General features: G+C 48.4%; 1 protein-coding gene across 11 annotated transcripts in view; it reads left to right on the forward strand.

Moving 5' to 3' along the window:
* The window catches only part of pak5 (p21 protein (Cdc42/Rac)-activated kinase 5), a 486760-nt gene that overhangs the window by 453219 nt on the left and 6047 nt on the right, over nucleotides 1-27494 (forward strand). For all 11 annotated transcript variants that reach the window (XR_015077543.1, XM_085981687.1, XM_085981689.1 and 8 more), the window contains 3 exons: nucleotides 9450-9576; nucleotides 9833-9958; nucleotides 10232-10366. Coding sequence is in view for 10 of the 11 variants with exons in the window: in XM_085981687.1 (XP_085837813.1) it covers nucleotides 9450-9576; nucleotides 9833-9958; nucleotides 10232-10366 (388 nt within the window). In the remaining variant the exon portion in view is untranslated. The remainder of the gene's footprint in view (nucleotides 1-9449; nucleotides 9577-9832; nucleotides 9959-10231; nucleotides 10367-27494) is intronic.

Consider the following 27494-nt stretch of genomic DNA (forward strand, 5'->3'; position numbering starts at 1 on the left):
ACTTCCATGAAGGTCTGGTTTCTCTGTTCAATATATGCCCATCGCTCCTCAAGAGATGTCATTCTATTCTGAACACTCACCATGTTTTCCATACCCTGGTGACTAACCTCCTCCATGGCCGTAGCCCTCCTCTCCTCTACCGTAGCCAGCCTTACCAAGGAGGCAGCAATCATTTCCACGTAGGTAGCCATCCTTTCCGTGCTGATGCGTTCATGTGCCACTGACTCCACAAAGGCCCTCCTCATGTTCGCTATGGACTCCTCCATTCGCTCCACACTCGCAGCGACCCTGGAGACAAAACCTGCCAGAGACTCCTGCATCTGTGCATGGAGTTCCATCACCTCTGATCTTACAGATGGACCCAGAGGCAGAGGGTCGACATGCAGCTGAGCCGAGCTGGCAGAGTCATGCGCCCACCAACGAGGACTCTCCACTGCTTTCCCTGTCTCCACAATCCGCTGATGCTCACTTGTGGGCTGTGATACACCAGGTGACAACTCTACTCTATGTCCCGAAGGTCCCACCGAGGTGTGAGTGTCTGCGCTTATTTCTGCTGACGCTGCGCCCTCAGAGATTGCAGATTCCTCTGAGATGTCTGGCTGCTCAGGCTCTTCCTCCTGCAGAGTGGGGACGGGGGCTCTCGATGGTCCTGTGGGGGAGTCAAGGAAAAAGTTAGAGATGTGATGCCAAGGTTACATGCACATTGCATTTTGCAGATGATCATAAGTCCATATGATGTAGCTTCAGAATCATTATCAGCAACTCATGCAATGCCAATGAGAGAGAGGGAAAACTATTCTGTCACCAGCTTGCGGGGATGCTCCTGTCTGTCCTTCCCAGCTTCCGCTTCGCGGTCAGCCCCCCCAATCTCCAGGACACCTTCCTCCCAGGGGGTGAGCTGGGCTAATGAGGGCGGCCCTCCTCCTGTCCTGGCTCGCTCTCTCCTGTTGTGAGCTCTCTTTTCCTGCAATGAAGGAGACAAGTGGAGGTTGAGTGAGAATGAAGGAGTGAGTGCAGAGATTGTATAGCATAGATACTTAGAAGGAGTCAAAGATGGAGTGAGGTTGCAAGACCAAGGGCCCTCCCTGTGTGTAGTCAGTTGTGTTCAAAGTATCAGAGTGAGAGGGAGTGTGAGGGCTGCATGGTGGAATAGTTCTGTGAATGTGAGCATAGAGAGAGAGGGAATGGCTAAGGGTGCATGGATGTGAGTGTCTAGTGGGATGTGTAGGAAGAGATTGCTAAAGCTGAGTGCTGGTGAGGAAAGGCAATGGGGATCAGGTTGAGGGTGATGGAAACTTCATACAGTACTTACTTTTCCTCCTGCACTGCAACCACGTTCTTCGTGTAAGCCCCAAGGAGTTGACTTGACCTGCCACCTCTAGCCACACAGCCTTGGTCTGGCTGGGAGGCCTCTTCCTCCCTGAAGAAGGGAAGAGGACCTCCCTGTGGGTCCTAGCACCATCCAGTAATGCCTGTAGTGAAGCCTCATCAAATTTGGGCGCAGATCTGGCCCTCCCACTGGCCGTTCCTCCTGCAGGCTCCTGTGCCATTTTAATGTTGAAGGTTGGAAGCCTGCAGAGGAAGCAAGGCTTGCTGTGGACCTTAAAAGCAGCAGCAATGATGACGTCACAATCTGCGACTTTCTGACTGGAAATACTCAATTGCCAAGGCTTCCCACACGCTGGAAATCAATTGGCCAATTGTGCTAAATTTGCATCAGTCTCACAGACCCATTTACAATCGTGTCGGAATTACTAAATTCGGGGAACCCGCCAATTCCCCGCACCTGAGATAAAATCGACCCCTATGTTAGCCTCTTTCAATCACATTAACTAATTTGATAGTTATCTTTTGTACAGTACAATATAGCGATCAAAATGGGACAAAGAGTGCTGTAATTTTTGAGCATTTTTATTGTGTGTCAAACACTATTCACCTCCATTAAACTCTCACTAAAGCCTTCTGCTCCTATAGCCTAAGCACCCCAGGGCCAAATTGAGCTGTGGACTTCTTCATGATGTTGCTAATGCCTAACTGTTGGCCCAATGGAAAGTTCTCCTGTAGGATGGGGTCAGATTGGTCTGTCTAACTTTTCCTTACCAACAAGGTAGTGTGTGTCATTTGGCATCCAACACAGGAGCTTTTTACATTTATCCATTGGGGGATTTGAGTTTGAATGTTGCTCAATATTTTGGCTCAAGGACTCTGGAAGCTAGTCTATAATCATTTAAGATTGGTTGATTATAACAGTTTGACTTGATTTTATCAGCCAAAAAAAGTGAATTTAAAGATCTTATTGTTTAAAGAATTTCTTGTACAACTTGCTGGTGATTGCGGCCTTTATAACCATCAAATTAACCTTTGCAGAAATGAAATGTTACATCAGAGTTACCTAAATCTAAACTGTAAAGCAAAATATTGAAAACTCAGCAAGCCTTTGCTTCTATTTCCTGGGAACTGGAGTAGTGTTGGTTCATTCAGTGTAACTGGAACAGTTTAAACGTGTGCTGCTGGACAGTTGACAAAATGTGAAAGCAGAGTAAATTACTATTTGTAGTATGCCAACTATGCTGTCAACAGTGATACGTAATTTCCGCAGTGTCTTCTACAATTTATTCATCTAACAGAACAGTAGAATGTTACTTAGAGTTGTCTTCTTGTTGAGGCTGTTCTCATAAGGCTTTGTCCTGAGCATCAAAGCTATGAGATATGAGCCAAGTAGCTCTTTGTCAAGGAAGAAAACCAAAAATATGTTCTAAATGTGGCAGTGAGCACCTTCAAGGATAATGATAAACATTTAGAAATCAATTAGAAAAGTGTTTGATAAATTAACTATGTTTTTAATAATATATCTGCTACATTTGTGTTGCCTTTACAGTGATTTTCTTATTCCATCCCCCACCCACTCCACATTTTTCCTATAGTGAATTTTTTGAACAGATGGTTTCTTACACCATATGGCTGAGCGAACCTGCACATTGAACCATCTCTCAGTGGGTTAATAATACTTTTTGCATTGCACTGCCAAACACTACTCTGTTGGTTGTGATTGGTGTAATGATTTATATTGTAATTATAAATCCTAATGATTAGCATTTCTTTGCTGTATTGTATGTGTTGTAAAATATGGTTGTTAGTTTCTTCTGATTTTGCCCTAGACAAAATCTTCAACCTTAACATATTTCAGTTACATGCAATATCCTGTTTCAATGTATCCTATATTTATACACAATGGCCCGGATTTTTGCGGTGGGTAATGACGATGAGCTGTCAGCGTTCTCCGCCATTACCCCTCTGAAACTGACCGTAACTTCAGGATTTAAAGCATGCGCATCAAAACGCGGAAACCCTGAAGTTGCGGGCAGTCATTCACTGCTCCAACACAGCTGTGCTGTCGACCCCCCGCTCTCTCCCCGCGCCCCCCATAGCCGGCAATCAGTGAAATCAGGGGAACTGATGAAAAATTGAGCTTTTCCACGCTAATATCGCTGTTAAATACCCCATTAAATGTTAAGCCTTGTTAGAATAGGTGTAACTGGAATTTTAACAGCATATTGACTGGTAAACAACCGTTCTGGCCCTAAAAAACTAATTTCCGTATCTGTGGAATGTCAAATTTATCCATTATGATAAAAATTACAATTTTCCGCTTCTACCTTAGTCCCATGTGTATATCCCAATCTGTATGCTCCCTGTAACATGTTTAAAAAGTGCAGATAATCCAGTGCATTTCATTTCCTGGTTTGCTGTCTGTGAGAATTCTTCAATGTGATTGGCTGCTTAAACAGCTTGATGACATCACTGCTGCACAATGCTAGGAATCCCTTTTTCACAGCACTGCAATCAATAACACGTCCAGAAATCTAAAGTTTCCGCCACAGAGATCGCAAGATGTCTGTGGGCAGCTTACTTCGAGGTCAGCGACCATTATTTTTCTAAATTTTGAAGCTGGTATAAAGAAGGATTAGAGGTGCATACTGAGCTATTTCATTGTTACTGCAGTAAAAAGAAATCTGACCTGCTGTGCAATGTCTGTTGTTAGTTCAATCAGCATTTGAAAGAGAAAATTTAGGGGGAAAACTGAGTTGCGCCCCCTTTGGGGCGCTAACTTCACCGGGGCGCTACTTTCGCTGGGGCGCTACTTTCAGCGCCCCCGCGGCCGAAATTGAATGGTAGCGCCCCAAGAGGGAAGCGAGGCACTACTGGAAGCGCCCTGCCTCCCTCTTGGGGTGCTACGAGAGAATATCACAGCACCATGCGCTGCGGCACGTCGCACCACGGTACTGCAAGCCTTCCTCCCCTTCTTAAAGGAGAGGGGCCTTGCGCAGCGCGACCCGGGGCCCAGCTGGGCCACCAGGGATTGGAGTGCTAGCAAAAGAGCCCGGCACTCGAGAAGTGCCGGGCTCATGGAGCGCAGCCGGCACTCCGCAGGGGGGCTTCGCAGAAGGCCGCGGACGGCAATGCGGGCATGTGCTGGAGGGGGCAAAGCAACAAATATGACCGCCCAGCACCGCGCTTTTAATTAGCGCCGCCCCGGCCACAGGTAGGCCCCCCTGACCCCATCGGACATAGCGACCGGCAGTAAGTCAGGGGGCGCTACTGAAGATCGCGGCCGGGGCGTGAGTGCGGCGCTGCACACAATGATGACATCATTGCCAGCGCGGGGCGCTAACGGGAGACACAAAGCAACCAAACTTTTCCCCCTTAGTCTGGTTCAGTTGGAGGGAGGAGAGTAACTTTATCAAGGGGGGGGAGCACAACTAATCGATCAAATTAATATCAACTCCATTATCCAGGATAGAAAGACTGTCTTGTTCTCCTGATTGCATATAGTCATTGAAAAGAGTCCCTTAGAGCCCATTTGTTATAAAGCTCAAGCGACAAGCTGGTCAAATAAGGTCAAAGAATTGAATAAAAGTGACCTATATTAATTTCCAATCAGGGAGAAGAAAGATCTTGAAGAAGGCTTAGTTAACTTGGAATAGAAGAGGGCTGGTGGAAGATCAGGCTTTGCTGCACACCCCAACCCACCTCACCCACCCCACCACACCCAACCCAACCCACTCCACCCCACCACACCCACCCCACCCCACTCCACCCCACCCCACCCCACCACACCCAAACCAACCCACCCCACCCCACCACACCACACCACACCCACCCCAACCCACCTCACCCACCCCACCACACCCAACCCAACCCACTCCAACCCACCACACCCACCCCACTCCACCCCACCCCACCCCACCCCACCACACCCAACCCAACCCACTCCACCCCACCACACCCACCCCACCCCACTCCACCCCACCCCACCCCACCACACCCAACCCAACCCACTCCACCCCACCACACCCACCCACCCCACCCCACCACCCCCAAACCAACCCACTCCACCCCACCACACCCACCCCAACCCACCCCACCCCACCACACCACACCACACCCACCCCAACCCACTCCACCCCACCACCCCCAAACCAACCCACTCCACCCCACCACACCCACCCCACCCCACCACACCACACCACACCCACCCCAACCCACTCCACCCCACCCCACCACCCCCAAACCAACCCACTCCACCCCACCACACCCACCCCACCCCACCACACCACACCACACCCACCCCACCACACCACACCACACCCACCCCAACCCACTCCACCCCAACCCACTCCACTCCACCCCACCACACCCACCCAACCCACCCACCCCACCACACCCACCCCACCACACCACACCCACCCCAACCCACTCCACCCCACCCCACCACCCCCAAACCAACCCAATCCACCCCACCACACTCACCCCAACCCACCCCACCCCACCACACCCACCCCACCACACCACACCCACCCCAACCCACTCCACTCCACCCCACCACACCCACCCAACCCACCCACCCCACCACACCCACCCAACCCACCCACCCCACCACACCCACCCACTCCACCCCACCCCACCACACCCACCCCAACCCACTCCACCCCACCACACCCAACCCAACCCACTCCACCCCACCACACCACACCCACCCCAACCCACTCCACCACACCCAACCCAACCCACTCCACCCCACCACACCCAACCCAACCCACTCCACCCCACCACACCACACCCACCCCAACCCACTCCACCACACCCAACCCAACCCACTCCACCCCACCACACCCAACCCACTCACCCACCCCAACCCACTCCACCACACCACACCCCACCACCCCCAACCCAACCCACTCCACCCCACCACACCACACCCACCCCACCACACCACACCCACTCCACCCCACCACACCACCCCACCACACCCACCCCACCCAACCCACTCCACCCCACCCCATCACACCCACCCCACCACACCCACCCCAACTGACTCTACCCCACCACACCCACCCCACCACACCCAACCCACTCCACCCCACCACACCCACCCCAACCCACTCCACCCCACCCCACCACACCCACTTCACCACACCACACCCACCCCACCCCAACACACCCCACCCCACCCCACCACACTCCACCCAATCCACCCCACCCCACCCCCATTGCATTTCCTATTCCCAACCACATATATTTTGTACCTTTATAGATTTGTTTGCTTTGTTATTTTTGGTTGTGGTTTATCTGTCACTACCAGTTAGCAACTTTCTGCTTTTATTCCCACAGCTATTACGAAGGATCGTTGCTCAGTGACCCCACAGCATCCTCCTCTTTTTTTTGGTGGTTGCTGATGCAGTTTTTTTCTGTCAAAATTAGAGTTATTTTAAGGTTTAAAAGTTGCATGACTTGTGGTTATGCTGACACTCAGCTGGTGCGATGGGTAGTTGCTATGATTTTTCTGAGCTTAAGGGATGGGTCTGTAAATACTTTGCTTTTACTGCTTCATAGTTGTGATTGTGTCAAGATCTAGGTTAGAAAGCTGAGGAAATGTAATCTCCTTAGGGTGACGGGAGGGAAAAAACATTGTATTAAAATAAAAATAAGATCATTTGTAAACATTTTATTTATTGCATCAATACTGACAAGAAAAGAACCTGGCCTAGAAATTGGATCACGCAACGTTTTTGTTTTCAGGTGGAAAAATAGGCGCTGAAGGGTCCAATACGGCATTCACCAGCACCAGAGCACAAAAATCTAGGCTGACACTCCAGTGCAGTACTGAGGGAGTGCTGCACTGTTGGAGGTGCCATCTTTCGGATGAGACATTAAACCGAGGCCCTGTCTGCTCTCTCAAGTGGACGTAAAAGATTCCATGGCACTATTTCGAAGAAGAGCAGGGGAGTTATCCCCGGTGTCTTGGCCAATATTTATCCCTCAATCAACATCACTAAAACAGATTATCTGGTCATTATCACATTGCTGTTTGTGGGAGCTTGCTGTGCGCAAATTGGCTGCTGCGTTTCCTACATTACAACAGTGATTACACTTCAAAAGTACTTCATTGGCTGTAAAGCGCTTTGGGACGTTCAGTGGTCATGAAAAACGCTATAAAAATGCAAATCCTTCTTCTTTCTTTCAGGTATGCGCCACAGACCATATTGGTTAGCGCAATGTAGTCGCCTAGGGTGCCCATCCGAAATCTATTTTAGGCCCCTTTATAGAATTGGTTCCCGACTGACCGCAGCATGCACCGTGCTTGCCAGTTAGTTTTCCCAGACTCAAACAAAAAACAGCCAAACCAGCAGTCCTTAAAGGGACGGCTAGAGGCTGCCACCAAAAAGGTAAGTAAAAAAAAATGTTTACTGACCTGAATGTGGACCCACAGCCTCCTGGCTCCACATTAAAACTGCTGGCCAATGCTCACCTTCCCTCCCGATCTCCTCTCCCCGCCACCACCATGGGACTCACTGTGGGTCCTGTGTCTCCACTGGCCAACTTTTGTCTTTTCCAGGATGATTGTACAGCTTCTTGGGGCGCGATTGGTGGCCTCAGCACACCGGTCACCTCCTGATGATCCAGGAGGACCAAATTTGCATGATCCTTTTACACATCAGTTTTGGGGAGGCGGTTGGTGGCAGCCATTGGGTTCACACCTGAAGTCAAACATGAACCAGTTTCTAGGTCTCTGTTTTTAATCCTGCAGGAGTCATCACAGCGAATACTACACCATTGGAGATGGCTGATCATCAGTAGTCTCATTCTAATCGGTTGATGGTATATTGGCACCTACATCAGGTTCTATGATTACGGAACCATGTACATAATGTGGCAAGCTGCAAGGTTATTTCTTTACTTAAACCCCCCTCCCCCCAACCATTTTTCCCTCTTCTGTCTTAGGTTTACTTGTGCTACACACCATTCACAGACCAATCAAGTGACCTATTCCCAGGACCAGCCTGTAAAAAATGCTTTAAACTGTGCAAGTTGACTTGGCAGCTGATTGCCTTCCATCACTCACTTTGGAGAATTCACTTACTGCCTTCACTCACTCAGGGGGAATTGTAAAAGCACCCCCATATCCTGCCATTCTGTAACATGCATATTAGTGCATGAATATGGTGCACCATTTGAGAGTCTTACAGAGTCTTTTTTGGTGGCAGGCGGGGATTGTAATGAATTTATGCACTCAAGGTGAGAGATATCAATGCTGAGCAATGGAACCCTTTCTTACTTGTCACCCAGGGTCAGCATCAAACACTTCTAAATTAGATATAATCTGGGTCAGCCAAACTCCCTTTACTCAGCCTCAAAAATGTATCTTAACCCTCATCTCAGAAAAATACCCTAACTACACCAGTGTGATTCTTCCACTTTGCACATTAGCCATCCTTATGATTCTCTGAGCGAGATTGCTGAATAGTTCTGAACTGTGGACAGTTCTGTGATGGTTTGAGACTATCCAAGCTTATTTCACACTGAGCCCTTGCAGGCAGCTGAAAAACAGCCTCTATCCCAACATTCTAGGTTAGATTTGACTGCAGGTTCTAGAGATGAAAGGACAGTACAGTAATCCCTCCCCAACCGCAGGGGATACATCCCTGAAAACCCCCGTGGTTAGTAAAACCGCAGTTGGCAAATTCACTATAAACACAATAAAAAAGAATATAAATAGCATAAAAATCATGTTTTTTACCTTGTTCCTAAATTAAAAACAGCGGATACGCGAATTTCACTGCCACAGTTGACAAAAATTGTCACAAAGTGGAAACCGTGTATACGTGAAATTCGCGTATGGCAAACCCGCAGTTGGGGAGGGATCCCTGTATATGTAACCTACTGTGCCATTCAATCTCCTGTCGGGGTTGTTTATTAATGGAACACAGACAGCTTTTGAAATAACTTTACCAAACTGTTTTAATTAACATTGGGATAGAGAAAAAAGCTTCTTGGACATGCATGTGGACAAGTCTGTGATAACATCAGCAAGTGGCCTGTAGTGGAAGAAATCTTTCCTGCATCAGAGGAAATAGTTGTAACCATGTTTGGTTTTTTTTTTATTGCAGAATGAATGAAGAACAAATAGCAACAGTTTGCTTATCTGTTTTGAAAGCTCTAGCATATCTTCATTCTCAAGGAGTTATCCACAGGGATATAAAGAGCGACTCTATACTTCTCACCAGTGATGGAAGGGTAAGCAATACTGTTTGTACTTTCCCTCGCACTACTAGATCTGTACAGTTTATATCATAATGGGATAGCTGTGCATAATTAATAGAATTTTAGTGTCTTTAATAAACAGTGAGCAACCACAGAAATCTTTTCCACTTTTACTCCCAATATTTATAGTTAAACCTGTTTGACTTTAAAAAAAAACTATTTTGAGGGTGATAATAAATGGTATTTTGCACAGGAAAGTAATTTTACTGTTTTATGTTTTATCTTTTAGATTAAATTGTCAGATTTTGGGTTTTGTGCTCAAGTGTCAAAAGAAGTCCCCAGGAGGAAGTCACTCGTTGGAACGCCATACTGGATGGCACCAGAGGTCATCTCTAGATTACCTTATGGAACCGAAGTAAGGATAAGGCCACCTGGGGTTGTGCAAAGTATTTCCATGTGAAACAAGACTTACTGGTCTCTGAATTATAGAATCATAGAAAGATACAGCAAAGAAGGGAGGCCATTTGGCCCATTGAATCTATTTACATATTTAATTGCTTGAATCACAATGACTCGTTAAATTCTTAATTCCATCCAAACTATTGCAACAATACTTCAGTGGCTGTAATCAACATATTCGATTATTGTTATGTATTTTGATGAGCAAAATTAAATTATTATTTTTCAGGTGGACATATGGTCTCTTGGTGTTATGGTAATAGAAATGGTGGATGGAGAACCACCCTACTTCAATGAGCCGCCTCTTCAGGCCATGAGGAGAATACGAGATAATCTTCCTCCAAGATTAAAGGATGTACACAAGGTACAATTCTCAAACTATTTCTTTCAAAATATTTCATAGAATTTATCTTTCAACATATAGATGTCGATTTTAACTTGGAGCAGGTTTTGGGCAGGCAGGGCAAGTGCAAAACGCATTCGCTGGCCTAGATTTCAGGTCCGGGATACCTTAACTTCCAGACATTATTTAAATTTGACTGACGCATTTCCCGCCCGATCGTGGCAGGAACTGAAAGCCTACCCACTTTCTGGCCGTTATTTCCAACAGGCCTTCCAACGCCTATTTATCACTTGGAGGGTGCGAGTCTAGGTGGGGTAGAGGAACAAAGGGATCTCGAAGTATAAATACACAAATCACCAAAAGCTGCGACACAGGTTAGCAAGGTCATAAAAAAAAGCAAACCAAGCACTAGGGTTTATTTCTAGAGGGGTATAATTGAAAAGTAGGGAAGTTATGCTAAACCTGTATCGAACCTTGGTTAGACCACACTTAGAGTACTGGTGCAGTTCTGGTCGCCATATAAAAAGGATATAGAGGCACTGGACAGGGTGCAGAGAAGATTTACAAGGATGATACCAGAAATGCGAAGGTATACATATCAGGAAAGGATCGCCACACGGATCGTCCGCCTCTACGTCCAAAGCAACAGCAAGTATACATCTCTCCAAGCGCGGGGTACAGCATGTTCAGGCCCACAAAATCAGAGCGCGCCCTGCGGGAATACCATGAGGACTCACCCCCACGAAACACGAGGACCCAACCCTCGCGAACCACGAGGAGCTATCCCTCGTGAAAAATGACGACTCCTTCTCCGCCGACAACGCACCAGCCCTTCAGCCTGCTGGTTGTGTTACCTACTACACGATTCAGCGTGAACAAAAAGCGTGCCGCCCTCCTGGCTGTGTTCTCCTAAATCTACAATAGTTACAAGTGTTGCCGCCCTCCAGGCAGAGTTGACCCCTCCTGAAAGCAACAACAACCCGGACCGTTGCCGCCCTTTCTCCAGTTTTCCCTTTAACAAACGCAAACCTCTACTGACGCTGCACACATCGAGGATGGGTCCAACGGGCATCCTGCAGCCGCGATCAGCCACGTGAAAGTTGCTGGCCTCACCGATCACTGATCAACGCAGCAACTCTTCACCCTCTGTTGTGTTAACGTCGTAGCACTAGGCACGCACCGTTCCGCGTGTTCCAGCCTCCTGAAGGTTTCGCTCACCTGTCGGCGAGTTCACCGACCTAGCCTGTCAAGTCCTTCTGGATCGCTCGTTTGGCGTTCCTGCAGAGTTCGTCAGAACAAGGACTTCTTTCAACATCAACGGAGCCATCGCCCGCGTCCGCCCGACCTGCCCGTCACTCTGACAAGGCCTGCTGTTTCGCACGTCTCCATGGTCCTTCGCCTGATGGATACGTTTTATTTGCCATGACGCGCGTAAGGATCCGCTCACGAGCAGCATCTTCAGACCTCGCCTACCAAGTCGAGACAGCACGACCGCCGTGACCACCAGCTCGTCAGACCATCTCATCCTTGGACTTTCGTTAAAGCAAATTCTGGGGGGGCCTATGTGGCGGTACCACCAGTTGTCCCTTACATTGAGATACATAATTCCCTTTAACTTAACTTACTGTATGTATCTGTTACTATACTCAGGCTTCTCTCCTGTACTCTGCGTGATGACGTCATGCATGACGTCAGAGCTTGGAACCTGCTGGCAGTTGAGCTCGGAACCTGCTGGCAGTTGAGCTCGGAACCTGCTGGCAGTTGAGCTCAGAACCTGCTACCAGTTGAGCTCGGAAACTTCTAGTTAGTCCTCGTGGCGTCCCCGCTGGGGAAAGACCTACACCACGGTGCTCCTACAGTCAGCCATCTTACCTGCTACCTTACCTGTTGTATTTAACCTGTTCCTGTAAATAAACAACTTATTTATAGTTCGTCGAACTCGATTATTTAGTGGTGATGCAAACGAATCGCTACATGGGGAAGAGCATAACTAGAGGCCATCAATATAAGATAGTTACCAAGAAATCCAATAGGGAATTCAGAAGAAACTTATTTACCCAAAGAGTGGTGAGAATGTGGAACTCGCTACCACAGGGAGTGATTGAAGCGAATAGTACAGATGCATTTAAATGGAGGCTAGACAAGCATATGAGGGAGAAGGAAATAGAGGGTTATGCTGATAGATTTAGTTGAGGAAAGACGGGAGGAGGCTCGAGTGGAGCATAAACGCCAGCATGGACTGGTTGGGCCAGATGTCCTGTTTCTGTGCCGTATATCTTAGGTAATCCTATGTAATCCTATTTACAGCAAGAATACACCTCTTAACTGGAGGTTGCATGTCTTTTAGTGCTGCAAACTGTTCTGCCTCCGAAAACTGCAATCCTCTCTATTTCCAGATGGTGCAACATACAATGTTGTAACAAACTTTGTGTGGGCCATATTGTAGGGAGCCCCACAATTATTCAGGCACTTGAACCTTTGCTTCAATGGCACAATATTGTGCTCAATAATGTTCCATGGCAGTGATTGTACCTTAGCTGTTCAGGCGTGATGTGATTAAAAAGGCTAATGGAATGTTGGCCTTTATCTCAAGCGGGCTGGAATACAAAGGGGTGGAAGTCACGTTACAGTTGTACAGAGCTCTGGTTAAATCCCATCTGGAGTAACTGCATTCAGTTCTGGGCACCGCACCTCAGGAAGGGTATATTGGCCTTGGAGTGGGTGCAGCGCACATTCACCAGATTGATACCAGGGCTAAAAGGGTTAAATTATGAGGACAAGTTGCATAGACTAGGCTTGTATTCTCTTGAGTATAATAAATTAAGGGGTGGTCTAATTGAGGTGTTTAAGATGACCAAAGGAGTTGATAGGGTAGAGAGAGAGAAACTATTTCCTCTGGTGGGGGAGTCCAGAACAAGGGACATAGCCTTCAAATTAGAGGTAGGCTGTTCACAGGTGATGTCAGAAAGCACTTCTTCACACAAAGGTTAGTGAAAATCTGGAACTCTCTCCCCCAAAAAGCTGTTGAGGCTGGTGGTCAATTGAAAATTTAAGAACTGTGATTGATAGATTTAGGGTATTAAGGGTTACGGAACCAAGACAGGTAATGGAGTTGAAATACACATCAAATTGAATGGCAGAACAAGCTTGAGGGGCTGAATGGCCTACTCCTGTTCCTATGATTGCGGAGGGATGTCATCAGTCATGTATGCAGGTGGTAACCCTTATCTCCAAGCAGCCATCCTCTTACGCTCCTGGAAGGATCAATAGTTGGAGGATAGATGAGTGTTGCAGAATGAAGGCATCGTGACGGCTGACTACGAAACTGGCACATAGAAACATAGAAGATAGGAGCAGGAGTAGGCCATTCGGCCCCTCAAGCCTGCTCCGCCATTCAATGAGATCATGGCTGATCATCCAAATTCAGTACCCTGTCCCTGCCTTCTCCCCATATCCCTTGATCCCTTTAGCCTTAAGAAATATATCCAACTCCTTCTTGAATATATTTAATGAACTGGCCTCCACCGCCCTCTGTGGCAGAGAATTCCACAGGTTCACCACTCTCTGGGTGAAGAAATTCCTCCTCATTTCAGTACTAAATGGCTTACCCCTTATCCTTAGACTGTGACCCCTGGTTCTGGACTCCCTGGCCATCGGAAACATCCTTCCTGCATCTAGTCTGTCCAGGCCTGACAGAATTTTATAGGTTTCGATGAAATCCCCTCTCAATCTTCTAAACTCCAGTGAGTATAAGCCCAATCGACACAATCTCTCCTCATACGTCATTCCTGCCATCCCAGGTATCAGCCTGGTGAATCTTCGCTGCACTCCTTCCATGGCAAGAACGTTCTTCCTCAGATAAGGCGACCAAAACTGCACACAATACTCAAGGTGCGGTCTCACCAAGGCCCTGTACAACTGCAGCAAGACATCCTTGTTCCTGTACTCGAACCCTCTTGCTACGAAGGCCAACATACCATTTGCCTTCTTAACCGCCTGCTGCACCTGCATGTTTACTTTCAGCGACTGGTGCACAAGAACACCCAGGTCTCTTTGCACTTCCCCTTCTCCCAATCTATTGCCATTCAAATAATAGTCTGCCTTCCTGTTTTTGCCACCAAAGTGAATAACCTCACATTTATCCACATTATAGTGCATTTGCCATGTTTCTGCCCAATCACCCAACCTGTCCAAATCATACTGGAGCTTCACGACATCCTCCTCACAGCATACCCTCCCACCCAGCTTTGTGTCGTCTGCAAATTTGGAGATATTACATCCAATTCCCTCGTCCAGATCATTAATATATATTGTGAACAGCTGGGGTCCTAGGACTGATACCCCACTAGTCACTGCCTGCCACTCGGAAAAAGACCCGTTTATTCCAACTCTTTGCTTTCTATCCGCCAACCAGTTCTCTATCCAAGTCAATACCTTGCCCCCAATCCCATGTGCCTTAATTTTGCACGCTAATCTCTTATGCGGGACCTTATCGAAAGCCTTCTGAAAGTCCAAATACACCACATCCACCGGTTCTCCATTATCTATTTTACCAGTTACATCTCAAAAAATTCCAGTAGATTAGTCAAGCACGATTTGCCTTTTGTAAATCCATGTTGACTTTGTCCGATCCTGTCACTGCTTTCCAAGTGCTCTGCTATTACATCTTTTATAATGGACTCTAGCATTTTCCCCACTACCGATGTCTGGCTTACCGGTGTATAATTCCCCGCTTTTTCTCTACCACCTTTTTTGAATAGTGGGGTAACATTAGCTACCCTCCAATCCATGGGTACTGTTCCAGAGTTTATCGAGTTCTGGAAGATGACCAGCAATGCATCTACTATTTCTAGGGTCACTTCCTTAAGTACCTTAAGATGTAGATTATCAGGCCCTGGGGATTTATCAGCCTTCAGTCCCATCAATTTTCCTAACACCGTTTCCCTACAAATACTGATTTCTTTCAGTTCCACACTTTCATCAGACCCTATGTTCCCCGGCATCTCTGGGAGGTTATTTGTGTCCTCCTTTGTGAAGACAGAACCAAAATATGTATTTAGTTGGTCCGCCATTTCTTTGTTCCCCATTATAAATTCCCCTGATTCTGACTGCAAGGGACCTACGCTTGACTTCACCAATCTTTTTCTCTTCACATATCTATAAAAGCTTTTACAGTCAGTTTTTATGTTCTCTGCAAGCTTACTCTCATATTCTATTTTCCCCTTCTTAATTAATCCCTTTGTCCTCCTTTGTTGAATCCTAAACTGCTCCCAATCCTCAGGATTATTGCTTTTTCTGGCCAATTTACAGTATATGTCCTCTCCTTGGATCTTATGCTATCCCTAATTTCCCTTGTTAGCCACGGTTGAGTTGTAGGAATCGTCAGATCCCTAACTGAAGCACGGAGGTCGAGTCAGTCCGATAATAAAACGAAGTTTAATAGAAACTAGAGAACAAACAATTGCATGCAGGAGAAATAATCAACAGGTCTTTTCTGGTGCTGGTTTCACGAGGTCTGAGTTGGGAACCTCCCACTCTCTGACGTCATGACGTCATCACGTTTCCCACCTTTCGGGGCGTCATGTGACTAACGTGATGACGTCATCGCGCTGATTCTGGAGCTTATCCAGAATGGCTATTTACATACAGTAAACAAACATAAGCGCTGTAGCACTCTGTTAAAGGCAGTTATACATTTATACAGGAGTCCGTTGGTGGCTTTGCCACATGCGCCCCCCCAGAAGTGTCTTTAACCTCAAAAGTCAATCGCAGAGGAGGTCGGACAAGCCTGTCCGAACGACTCCGATATTCCCGGAGAGGAATGGGCTAGTCAGACGATGAGCTGGTCTGCGGAACAGTCGGGTCAGACGAGGTGGTCACGGGCGGCCGCCCACGACGTGGTGGCTGCGCTGCCTCGACCGATTGCTCAAGGTCCAGGTGTGCGGCCTTGAGGCGGTCCACGGAAATGTGGTCAGGCTTGCCCCCGACGTCCACTAAAAAACTCTTGGCGCCCGCCTGCAGTACCTGGAAAGGGCCTGTATATGGAGGCATGAGAGGACTGCGGTGGGCGTCATGCCAGACGAAAACGAATTTAGCCCGCATAAGCTCCGGCGGAACGTGGGACGCGGGCAACCCATGATGCGACGTCGGAATGGGTTGGAAAGATTGCGCTGTGGCCCGGTGAGCCTCCAGTTGTTCGGCCGCCGACCAATGACGCGTTGGTGATGGAAGAAACTCGCCGGGCACCCGGAGCGGCTGGCCGTAAACCAGTTCGGCGGCCGATGCCTGCAGGTCCTCTTTAGGCGCTGTGCGTAACCCGAGCATCACCCACGGCAGATTGTCCATCCACGCGGTCCCCTGGAGGGTGGCCCTCAGCGACGCCTTCAAGGACCGATGAAAACGTTCGCATAATCCATTGGCCTGCGGATGGTAAGCCATGGTCCGATGGAGCTTGGTGCCCAAACCCAAGGCTACGGCGTTCCACAGACGGGAATTGCGGCCCGCGATCCGACGAAATATCAGACGGAATGCCGAAACGTGCAACCCAGGATGAAAGAAAAGCCCGGGCGACATCCGCGATGGTGGTGGACGTCAAAGGAATGGCCTCCGGCCACCTGGTGGTACGGCCGACTATAGTCAGAAGATGTGTGAAACCTTGTGACGGCGGTAGTGGGCCCACGAGGTCGACATGGACGTGATCAAAACGCCTCTCCGGTACCTCGAATACGGCGACGGGAGCTTTGACGTGGCGCTGCACCTTAGCCCTCTGGCACACGACGCAGGTGTTGGCCCAGTCACGGACATCTTTTCGCATTCCCCTCCAGACGAACTTGGACGGCAGCAATTTTTGTGAAGCCCGCACGCCCGAGTGCGCAAGCCCATGAATGGCATCGAAAACGTTCCTACGCTAGGACAGCGGAACGATCGGGCGGGGGTCTCCCAAGGAGACGTCGCAGAGCAAGGAGGTGCCAGTCGAGTGGAAAAGCACATCCGCTGGCTACAGGCAGGACGAGTCAGTGCGGAAAGCCTGCGTTTCCGGATCAGCCGCTTGGTCAGCAGCCATGAGTGAATAATCGAGTCCCAGCTGGGCGGCCTGGACAGTCACACGCGAGAGGCAATCGGTGGCCATGTTGCCCTTGCTGGCCACGTGCCGGATGTCGGTGGTGAACTCAGAAATAAAGGTGAGCTGTCGTTGCTGTCGAGCTGACCACGGCTCAGCCGTCTTGACCATGGCAAACGTCAGGGGCTTGTGATCCACAAACGCGGTGAATTGGCATCCTTCCAATAGAAAACGAAAATGGCGGATGGCCAGAAACAACGCTAACAGCTCCCTGTCGAACGTGCTGTAGCTACGCTCATTACGACGCAATTGGCGACTAAAAAAAGCCAGCGGTTGCCACGTCCCATCGACCCATTGCTCCTGCACGGTGCCTACAGCGTAGTCTGAAGCGTCCGTCGTGAGCGCGATGGTGGCGCCAGGCAGCGGGTGCGCCAACATCATTGCGTTTGCGAGAGCATCCTTCGTGTCCACAAAAGCGCAATCCATCTCCGGCGTCCAAACCACAGGTTCCTTCCCCGGCTTCCCTCTGAGTGCCTCGTAGAGCGGCCGCATCAGCTGCGCGGCCCGGGGGACAAACCTATGGTACCATACCAAGGAACTCCTGGAGCGCTTTAGCGGATTGCGGGCGCGGGAAAGCAGCGATGGCCGCCACCTTCGACCGAAGCGGCAGTGCCCCTGCCGCAGTGATGCGGTGGCTCAAAAAGTCTATCTGCCGCAGTCCGAATTGACATTTGTTCGGGTTGATTATAAGGCCATGCTGATGGAGGCATCGAAAAAGGAGGCGCAGGTGTTGTAGATGTTCCTCTTTCGAAGCACTGGCGACCAGGATGTCATCAAGATACACAAAGAGAAACTTAAGATCCCGCAGCACTGAATCCACAAGGCACTGGAACGCCTGCGCTGCATTTTTGAGTCCGAACGGCATTCGGAGGAATTCAAACAGTCCAAAAGGGGTAATGACCGCCGTCTTCTGGACGTCCTGGGGGTGGACGGGCACTTGATGGTACCCCCGGACGAGGTTGATTTTGGAAAAAAATTAAATGCCTGCCAAATGAGCGGAGAAATCTTGGATGTACGGTATTGGGTACCGGTCGGGAGTCGTGACCTCATTGAGGCGCCGATAATCGCCGCAGGGCCGCCAACCCCCGCCGGGCTTAGGGACGATATGAAGCGGCGACGACCAGGGACTATCCGAGTGGCGAACGATTCCCAGTCGCTCCATGGTGGCGAACTCCGCCTTCGCGGCCTCGCGTTTACTGGGCTCCAGCCGTCGAGCCCGAGCATAAACCGGGGGGCCAGTCGTCGCGATGTGGTATTCTACACCATGTTTAGCGATCGTCGCCGAGAAGGTGGGTCGAGTGAGATCCGGAAATTCCCCAAGCAGGCGGGTGAAGTCGTCGGGCGCCGGCACGGTGCAGGAACCCGCGTGGGGCGTGCCTGAGCCCTGAAAACAGGGGATGGAGGCAAACGTGGCGGCGTGAATCAGACGGCGATTACGTAAATCAACCAATAGGCCATTGGTACAGAAGAAATCAGCGCCGAGGATTGCCTGTGCGATTTTGGCGGTTATAAACTCCCAGTGGAAAAGTTGCCCGCCGAAACACACCTGGATCCGCCGCTTCCCGAACGTACGAATAGTGCTGCCGTTGGCGGCCTGGAGTGGAGAACCACGCCTCCCTGACCTGACGTCAAGGAACGAAGCAGGCAGGATGCTGCACTGAGCGCCCGTGTCGCACAAAAACCGCCGGCCAGAAATGGAGTCGGTGATATACAATAATTTCCCGGAATCGCCAACTGCCATCGTAGACGCGAAACCGACCTCGGGGTCGTTCTTCCGTTCACGCAATCGGTGCTGCTGCTTCCTCTGCAGTTGGCGTGAAACTGCATGGGTGTCGGCAGCATCTGGCTTTTGGACCGAAACGGGCGTGGTAGTAGCAGAGGCCGGTCAGTGGAGGCGCCGAGGTGGGATTCTTCGGGGCAGGACGCTTCGAGGTGGCACAGTACTGCTGCATCACCGCATAAATGGTGTCGGCTTCGGCCGCGAGCGCTACACCGTCCGTAGCCTCCGACCTGGCAAGGGCTGCTTGCACCTGCTCGGGGAGCTGGCTCAGGAACAGTTCCCGTAACAGAAAACACTGCAGCTCAGACCCAAGGAGTGTGAGCATCTGGCTCATCAACTCAGACGGCTTAGCGTCACCTAACCCGGACAGTGTGAGTAAACGTCGCGCGCGCTCCGCTTTCGTGAGGCCGAAAACCTGCATAAGTCGCGCCTTAAGCGTATCATACTTGTTATCCACGGGCGGGGTCTCCAGCAGACTGATGATCCGTGAAGCCGTCGAGCTGTCCAGTGCGGAGACCACGTAAAGATAACGGGTCTGATCCAGCACGATGTTCCGAAGCTGAAACTGAGCCTCCGCTTGGATGAACCAGGAGGCCGCCTGTTGTTCCCAAAATTGAGGGAGCTTCAAAGTCGCTGCATTAACATCCATCGTTTTGTTCTGCGCGTCCTCCGCGAAAATCGTCCGCAAAGTCTCGGGGTCACCAATGTAGGAATCGTCAGATCCCTAACTGAAGCACGGAGGTCGAGTCAGTCCGATAATAAAATGAAGTTTAATAGAAACTAGAGAACAAACAATTCCATGCAGGAGAAATAATCAACAGGTCTTTTCTGGTGCTGGTTTCACGAGGTCTGAGTTGGGAACCTCCCACTCTCTGACATCATGACGTCATCACATTTCCCGCCGTTCGGGGCGTCACGTGACCAATGTGATGATGTCATCGCGCTGATTCTGGGGCTTATCCAGAACGGCTATTTACATACAGTAAACAAACATAGGTGCTGTAGCACTCTGTTAAAGGCAGTTATACATTTATACAGGAGTCCGTTGGTGGCTTTGCCACAGAGTCACCTTTTTTGTTTTATTTTTATGCCAAACTGGGATGAACAAATTCTGTAGTTCATCCATTCGGTCTTTAAATGTTTCCCATTGCCTATCCACCGTCAACCCTTTCAGTGACATTCCCCAATCAATCCTACCCAACTCGCTCCTCAGACCATCGTAGTTTCCTTTATTTAAATTTAGGACCCTAGTCTCTGAGTCAACTACTTCATTCTCCATCTTAATGAAGAATTCGATCATATTATGATTGCTCCGACCCAAGGGGCCTCGCACAACAAGATTGCTAATTAATCCTTTCTCGTTACATAATACCCAGTCTAAGATGGCCTGATCTCTGGTTGGTTCCTCGACATATTGGTCCAGGAAACCATCCCATAAACACTCCAGGAATTCCTCCTCCACAGTATTGTTACTAATTTGGTTAGCCCAATCTATATGTAGATTAAAGTCACCCATGATGACTGCTGTGCCCTTATTGCACGCTTCTTTAATTTCCCTTTTAATGCCATCCCCAACCTCCGCCTTACTGTTTGGAGGTCTATATACCACTCCCACTAACGTTTTCTGCCCCTTAGTATTTCTCAATTCTACCCACACAGACTTGCTTGATCCTTCTGCGGTGATTACATATTAATTAAGTGGTCGCCCTTCCTGTTGACAAAAGCTGCTGGCTTGGCTTTTGGTGCCTTGATAGCTACCTGAGTGCAGCCTATAATGCCCTGGACACGAGGGAACCCAGCCAGTGCTGCAAACCTCAGGGCTCTCTTATTTTGAGTGTTGGCATGGGAAAGGTGATGTATTGGTTGGCCCTGGAAAATAGGACATTGGTGCTCATTAATGTTCCTGCTGGTCTGTCCTCCAACTGTTCACTCTTCCAGGAATATCGGAGGATGGCTTCTTGGGGACAAAAGCTACCCCCTCCAACATGGCTGATGACACCCCTCCGCAACCACATTATGCCTGAACAGCTAAGGTACAATCACTGCTGTGGAGCCACCAGGAACATTATTGAGCACAGTGTTGTTTGACACAGCTGTGTGCTGCAGACTGGGAGATGCGGGTGATATCGCCTTTAACAGCCTGGAAGGAGCCGAGGCAAAAATGTTGAAGGCAGTGGTGACTTTGACAGCCACTGGCAAAGCATGGCCACCTGGGTCAGCAGGCAGCAGGTCCTATTACAGAAGGCTGCACAGGTCAATGACAGCCCGTAGACTGCGTAAGGCCTTCTACGAGCAGCGTCCCCTCACCTACTGCCTTTTACTGGTTGTTGAGGCTGCTCCGTCTCCTCTTCCAGCTGTTCCTCCATCCAAAGCAATGAAGCAAAAATGGCACCCATGATAAGCTGTGAGAGGTTCATAAGGCAAAAAAAAAGGGCAGAAACAAGTAATCGCTAAGTACAGAAGTTAATCCCTTGGAAATCCACCGATCACAATAGGACATAGGTTCCTATGATCTGAGTGCCTGCAGCTGAGAGCCCCTTTAAATAGTGCTTCCAGGGAGTCAGTCAGTGCCTGAAGCCAATTCCGCAAGGTTTTACTCAGCAGGATGGCCACTGGGCAGGGCTTCTGACCTGCCCAATTAAAATTGCTTTGGAGTCCTAATTACAGCAACAACTTGCATTTATATTGAGTCTTTAATGTAGTAAAACGTCCCAAGGGGCTTCACAGGAGCATTATCAAATGAATTTTAACACCAAGCCACACAAGGAGACATTAGGACAGATGACCAAAAGCTTGGTCAAAGAGGTAGGTTTAAAAGGAGAGGGAGGAAGATAACATCATCGGACCCCGATTTGCATGTATTGATGAGGCCCCTATCTGCTTCCAGTGGGCACCTAAGCCATCAAAATGAAGTCAGCAGTTAAAATGGCAGCAAGTGTTCCCACCGAGCAGGGTGGATTAAAATCAAGCCCTATATAATCATGATTGAAAATCTGATTTAAATCAGATCCTCAAACTAATTAGACATGAAAAGTAATTCAGTGGGCTGGATTTTGATACTGGAGGCGTGTAGGAGGCGGGACTACAACTTTTGTGGTTGTAGTCCCGCCTCCATCAAGTTGTGGCCAACCCACGCGATTTTCACTTGATTTACCTTGTTGAGCCCGCCCAACGGCAACAGGCGATGTCACAGATTGACATTTAATCTGTCAAGAGCTTTTGACAGATGAAATATCAGCATTTGACAGCTCTTTGAAGCTGTCAAACACTGACATTCTGTACACTAAGTTAATCCCTTCCTCTCAGGCTGATTCAGAGATCTCTCCAGAACAGAAAGCTGAATGCTGCAACTTTTGACAGCTCACAGCCATTCTGCTTTCTGTGTCAGTGAAATGAGGGACTCCCGAGACCTGAAGGAAGGAAGGCTGTAAAGGTAAGTAAAACTTCTTTAAACACTTTACACACACCAAACACACTTACCTCTGCACTCATGCACACATCACTCACCTGAACACCGGACATCTCGAACCCTCCAAGCCCTTCAGCCCGACGGTCCACCTCGCTAACTTGGCGTGGTTTGGAGCCGTTGGGAATCGCACACTTCAGAGATAAAAATAGGGATTAGGCTAAAAACTGCCTGTTAACTACCTGTTAAAAGGTAGTTAATTGGCATTAATCCCTTTCCCGCCTCGGGGAGGCGGGTCCCAGCACAGGTCGGGTACCCGCCTCCTTTGAAACTGGCATGGGGGCGGGATGGGTCGTGCCCCCCGATTTCGCGATTTTAACCCCCCACACGCCTCTAATCCCGCCTCCACGGCCCAATGAAAATCGAGCCCAATATATCTAAATCTCTGATGAACTCTATAGTACCACTACATGATTGATTTTTACAGAAATGTTTTTTTAAGCCAGAAGTGCATATCATGGCATGTTCTTATTATAAATTAATATTTCTTTTGATTTAGAGACCTTATATTATTTAAAATGTGTCATTTATATTTTATATTGGAGCATTCTATTATGCTCTTGTGACATAACACCTTCATTCAGTTTTTCAACCAGAGCATGACTCTCTGAGATGCTGAGAAGAAATTTAATTGAAATTATGAATGGTGAATACATCACCTACTGGATGAAGGATGATTTACACATTGATAACAAAATTTAGATCCCAGTCTTAGCTTACAATACAAATCAGCAGACCTGAAAAGTGCAATTAATTAGTAATTAAATTATAGTCCTTTGCTTATCTTGTCTTTAGGCAAATATGTGAATATTTAACTTTATTGTTATGTATGTAGGCAAATTCCTTGCACTTGATTGGCTCAAAAAGCTTCCAATAAAACAGCAACAAATCACAAACAGTTATGGGACGTGCCAATCAGCATGTAGAAGTCAGGTATGAAAATTAACTGCCAACAATGTCAAAAAACTTCCAATTAAAAATAAGCAACTACCAATAGCAAGAAGCAGAAATAGAAGCAATCAAATCAAATATTATTGAAAGATATTGTTGATCGCCAACTTGGATTCTCCAGTAGGCTAAGCACTTATTTCTGTAAATAAAGACATTAAGAAATTTACAAGAAAATGATTAAACTTACTTATACAATTTAATTTTCTGTGTTTAAATATATATAACAATGTTATTCATCAGATATCTCAGCCTCTCTGAAAAGCCTAGGACTTGAAGCTCATGGCTTTGCCAGAACCATCACAGGGAGACAGAGATTTGATTTATCTATAATTCCCCAAGCACTTGTACCTATAATTTCCAGCATGTTGCAGTCTGAGCATTTTTACTGTAGAGGAAGCTCTTAGCATGCATCAGTTTTATTTAGTGCCAAAAATTTGCAATGCAGGTTGAAGCATGAAGAAAGGCTATGGCTAGCAACTTAAAAACTCCAAAACAAAATATGAACTTGGAAACTTTTTATTGAGGTATGATTTGACAGGAAAACTATTTTCTAGGGATTGTTTACTGATGGCGAAAGACAGAAAATCAGAAAGAGAGAGACGCTAATCAAGAAAGAAACACTTTTGTACACTGAGGAAAAATGGCACAGAGAGATAGCAAGCCAGAGAGAAACCAAGAGAGAGGGAAATACACAAGAAAGAGAGATAGCGATCCAGAGAAACTAGCAAGGAATTAACACAAAGAGCAAGCAAGGCAAAGAGAAAGAGATCCAGACACAGGCAGAAATCCAGAGAAAAACACAGACAAAGTGACAGACAGTCGGGGGTGGCACAGAGCGACACACACAAATGCACAGAGAGCAAAAGAAAGACAGATAAACAGATAAGAGACCCAGAGAGAAGCAACAGAGATTCAGAGACAGACATAAAAAGTAAAAGAATGATTCAAAGAACAGGGAGACTGGCATACAGATGCAGAGACAGATGCACAAAGATAGATAGTAATAGAGAGACATCAGAGAGAAACAGAAGAATGGGGAAAGAGAGAGACACACACACAGGTGGAGAGATAGACAGACATCTAGGGAGAGCGACGGAGTTGGAAGTCCCGATTTTAACTTGGAGCAGTAGTCGTGCGTGTGGGATCCAAGGCCGGAGAAAAACCATTCCAACTTAGATAGCACAAGACCTGGGAGATTTTAGCTCCTGGGCCTCACCTATATAAGCCCCATCAGTGTCCCACTCGCAAAAGGCAGGAAGCGGCATTCAGGTAAGTCACCGGGAGAGGGTTTGGGAGGGCCTCGCGATCGGAAGTGGGGAAGCCTGGGACAGGGGAGGCCTAAACTTTCATTGTGGGGCATAAAGGAGTGCTTCTGCTCTTGCCTTTTTGAGCCTCTGCCTGCTCTTCCCGCTGCTCTTGGCCTGGCTGGAAAGCCACAGACCTCCGGTTATAATAGCAGTCGGACTCTGATGATGTTATCAGACCCTGATCTGCATATTTAAAGAAGAACTCCTCCAGCTTCTGGTGACTGTCCTTCCCGCCTGCTCAGAAGATCAGTTTAAAATCACAAAAGAGCAGGACCTCACTGCATAAGTCCCGCAGGCGATTTTAACTGCCCACCCGTCCTGTTTCTACCGGGCTGGCAGGGTTAAAATCGCCCTAGAGAAACAGTAAGATAGATTGTGAGACAAAGAGACATAGGGCAAAAGGGAGAGAGATCCAGAGAGAAGGTGACAGACGGAGTCGCACAAAATTCAATCCTTAGAGACACAGGCAGTTTTCCCTCATTAGCACCAATTATTTGGTGTGGCAGAAATTGCTGCGAATTGTGCGGCAGTTATGGAAGAAATATCTAAAATCTCAAGCAGTTGCAGGAGATAATTTTGTCGGAGTTCCAGTTGATGTTTCCCCTCACCAGCACTTTAATATTAATTAGTAGCATGTTTTAAAATGCCCTTTCCCTGCCCCTCTCAGCTTGCTTAAACTTGATACAGTGAGATAATACACTGGAACAAACCGCTTGCCCTAACTATAATACGTTCTGCATTTCATGGTATATAACTTCTGTCATTGAAAAAACCATTCATTTACGATGAGAACTCTACTGGAGATCCCTGTGTGTGTTGTGTGTATTATGTTTTTAAAAAATCAGCAAACACACAAATGTGCAGGTCATAGTCAGTTACCAAATGCAAATTTCAGTGTCATACTAAAAAAAAGTGTTAAAAGAAAGCCAGTCTGACCTCTAATGGCCCAACCAACTGTTAAGACCAATCAGCACCTTGTTAAACTGAGGACGACACAGTAATTACACTTAGTAACGTTAAAGGGACACGCCAAGTTACGAACCACTACACTTGCGTGGTACGATGCACCTGCCCTTATACATCAGTATATCTGCCAACCTGTCGTGAGTAGTGTCAAGAGTGATGCCGCTAGTATTTTAATAACTTTAATATTCAACAGTAAAGAGTGTACATTTTGTTATGGATTGTACACTTAGAAGCATTTATCTCTTAGAATGCTGCAAAGCATGTTTAAAAATCAAAATACTAAGGCCTAGAAATTCAGTATAGCCACGTTTGGGGCGCTACAGCCGGGCGGCCGCTAAAGTTTGCGCCCGGCGCAACTTCGCGCCACCTTCGCCGATATTCAGTGGCATCGCCCCAAGAGGTTGCTGCTGCGCTAAAACAGGCGATGCACGACTATCATTAGGCGCTAAGCCGGCGGCCCGGGGCGAAACCCCCGAGGGCGAGCGCAGCGCAGGTGCGGCGAGCTGCTGATTGACGGCAGACACTCTGGCGCTGGTGAGCTCTTAAAGGGGGAGGGTGGATTTGTTTTTTTGAAAGGCCGAGACTGGTGTATTTGTGTTCTTTGAAAGGCCGAGACTGGTCGATTTGTGTTTTTTGGGGGGGCTTCTCTCCATTAGTTTGTAATGTGGGAAGGGCAGAGGTTTCAAAGAAATAAATGTTCTTAAATCGCACTGTCCATGCTTTCTTTTGGAAGTCCTGGTTGCCCTGCTCGGCTGAGGGCTTGTGGAGCGGCGACATTCATCTTGTGCCAAGCCATTCCCTGAGAGGGGGCCTAGAACCGACGTTCAATAAGCCGCCGACGGGCGGCCCTTGCACTTTCTGCCTCCCTCCTGTGCTGGTCCTCCTCCTCCTCCTCCTCCTCCTCTGGTGGTCCTCCAATGTCTGGTGGCAGTGGCTGAGTCCTGCGGATAGCCAGGTTGTGCAGCATGCAGCACACGACCACAAATTGGGAGACTCGCTCAGGCGAATACTGTAGGGCTCCTCCGGAACGATCCAGACAGCGGAACCGTTGCTTCAGGACGCCGATTGTTTGCTCAATGATGTTCCTGGCTGCTTGATGGCTGTCATTGTATCCCTCTTCAGCAGGGGTGCTGGGCGCACGGAGCGGGGTCATCAGCCAGGTGCACAAAGGATAGCCTTTGTCCCCGAGAAGCCATCCTCGTGGGTGAGGCTGGGCCTGGAACATGTCTGCCACAGAAGTCTGGCGCAGGATGAAGGCATCGTGGCTGCTGCCTGGAAAGCGGGCATTGACAGCTAGGATGAGCTGCCTGTGGTCACACACCAACTGCACATTGAGCGAATGGTAGCCCTTCCGGTTGCGGTAATCCTCGGCATTCTCCAGAGGTGCCCGCAAAGCCACATGCGTGCAGTCAATGGCGCCCTGCACCATGGGGAAGCCCGCTAATGCTGCAAAGCCCATTGCATGCTGTTGCTGCTTGACAAGGGCCATGGAGAAGGAGATGAACTGACGTCTCCTTCTGAAAAGGGCATTGGTCACCTGGCGGATGCAGCAATGCACG

This window comes from Somniosus microcephalus, chromosome 3 (assembly GCF_052327205.1).
Source record: "Somniosus microcephalus isolate GS21.2 chromosome 3, FLI_Smic_1.0, whole genome shotgun sequence".
NCBI classification, from domain to species: domain Eukaryota; kingdom Metazoa; phylum Chordata; class Chondrichthyes; order Squaliformes; family Somniosidae; genus Somniosus; species Somniosus microcephalus.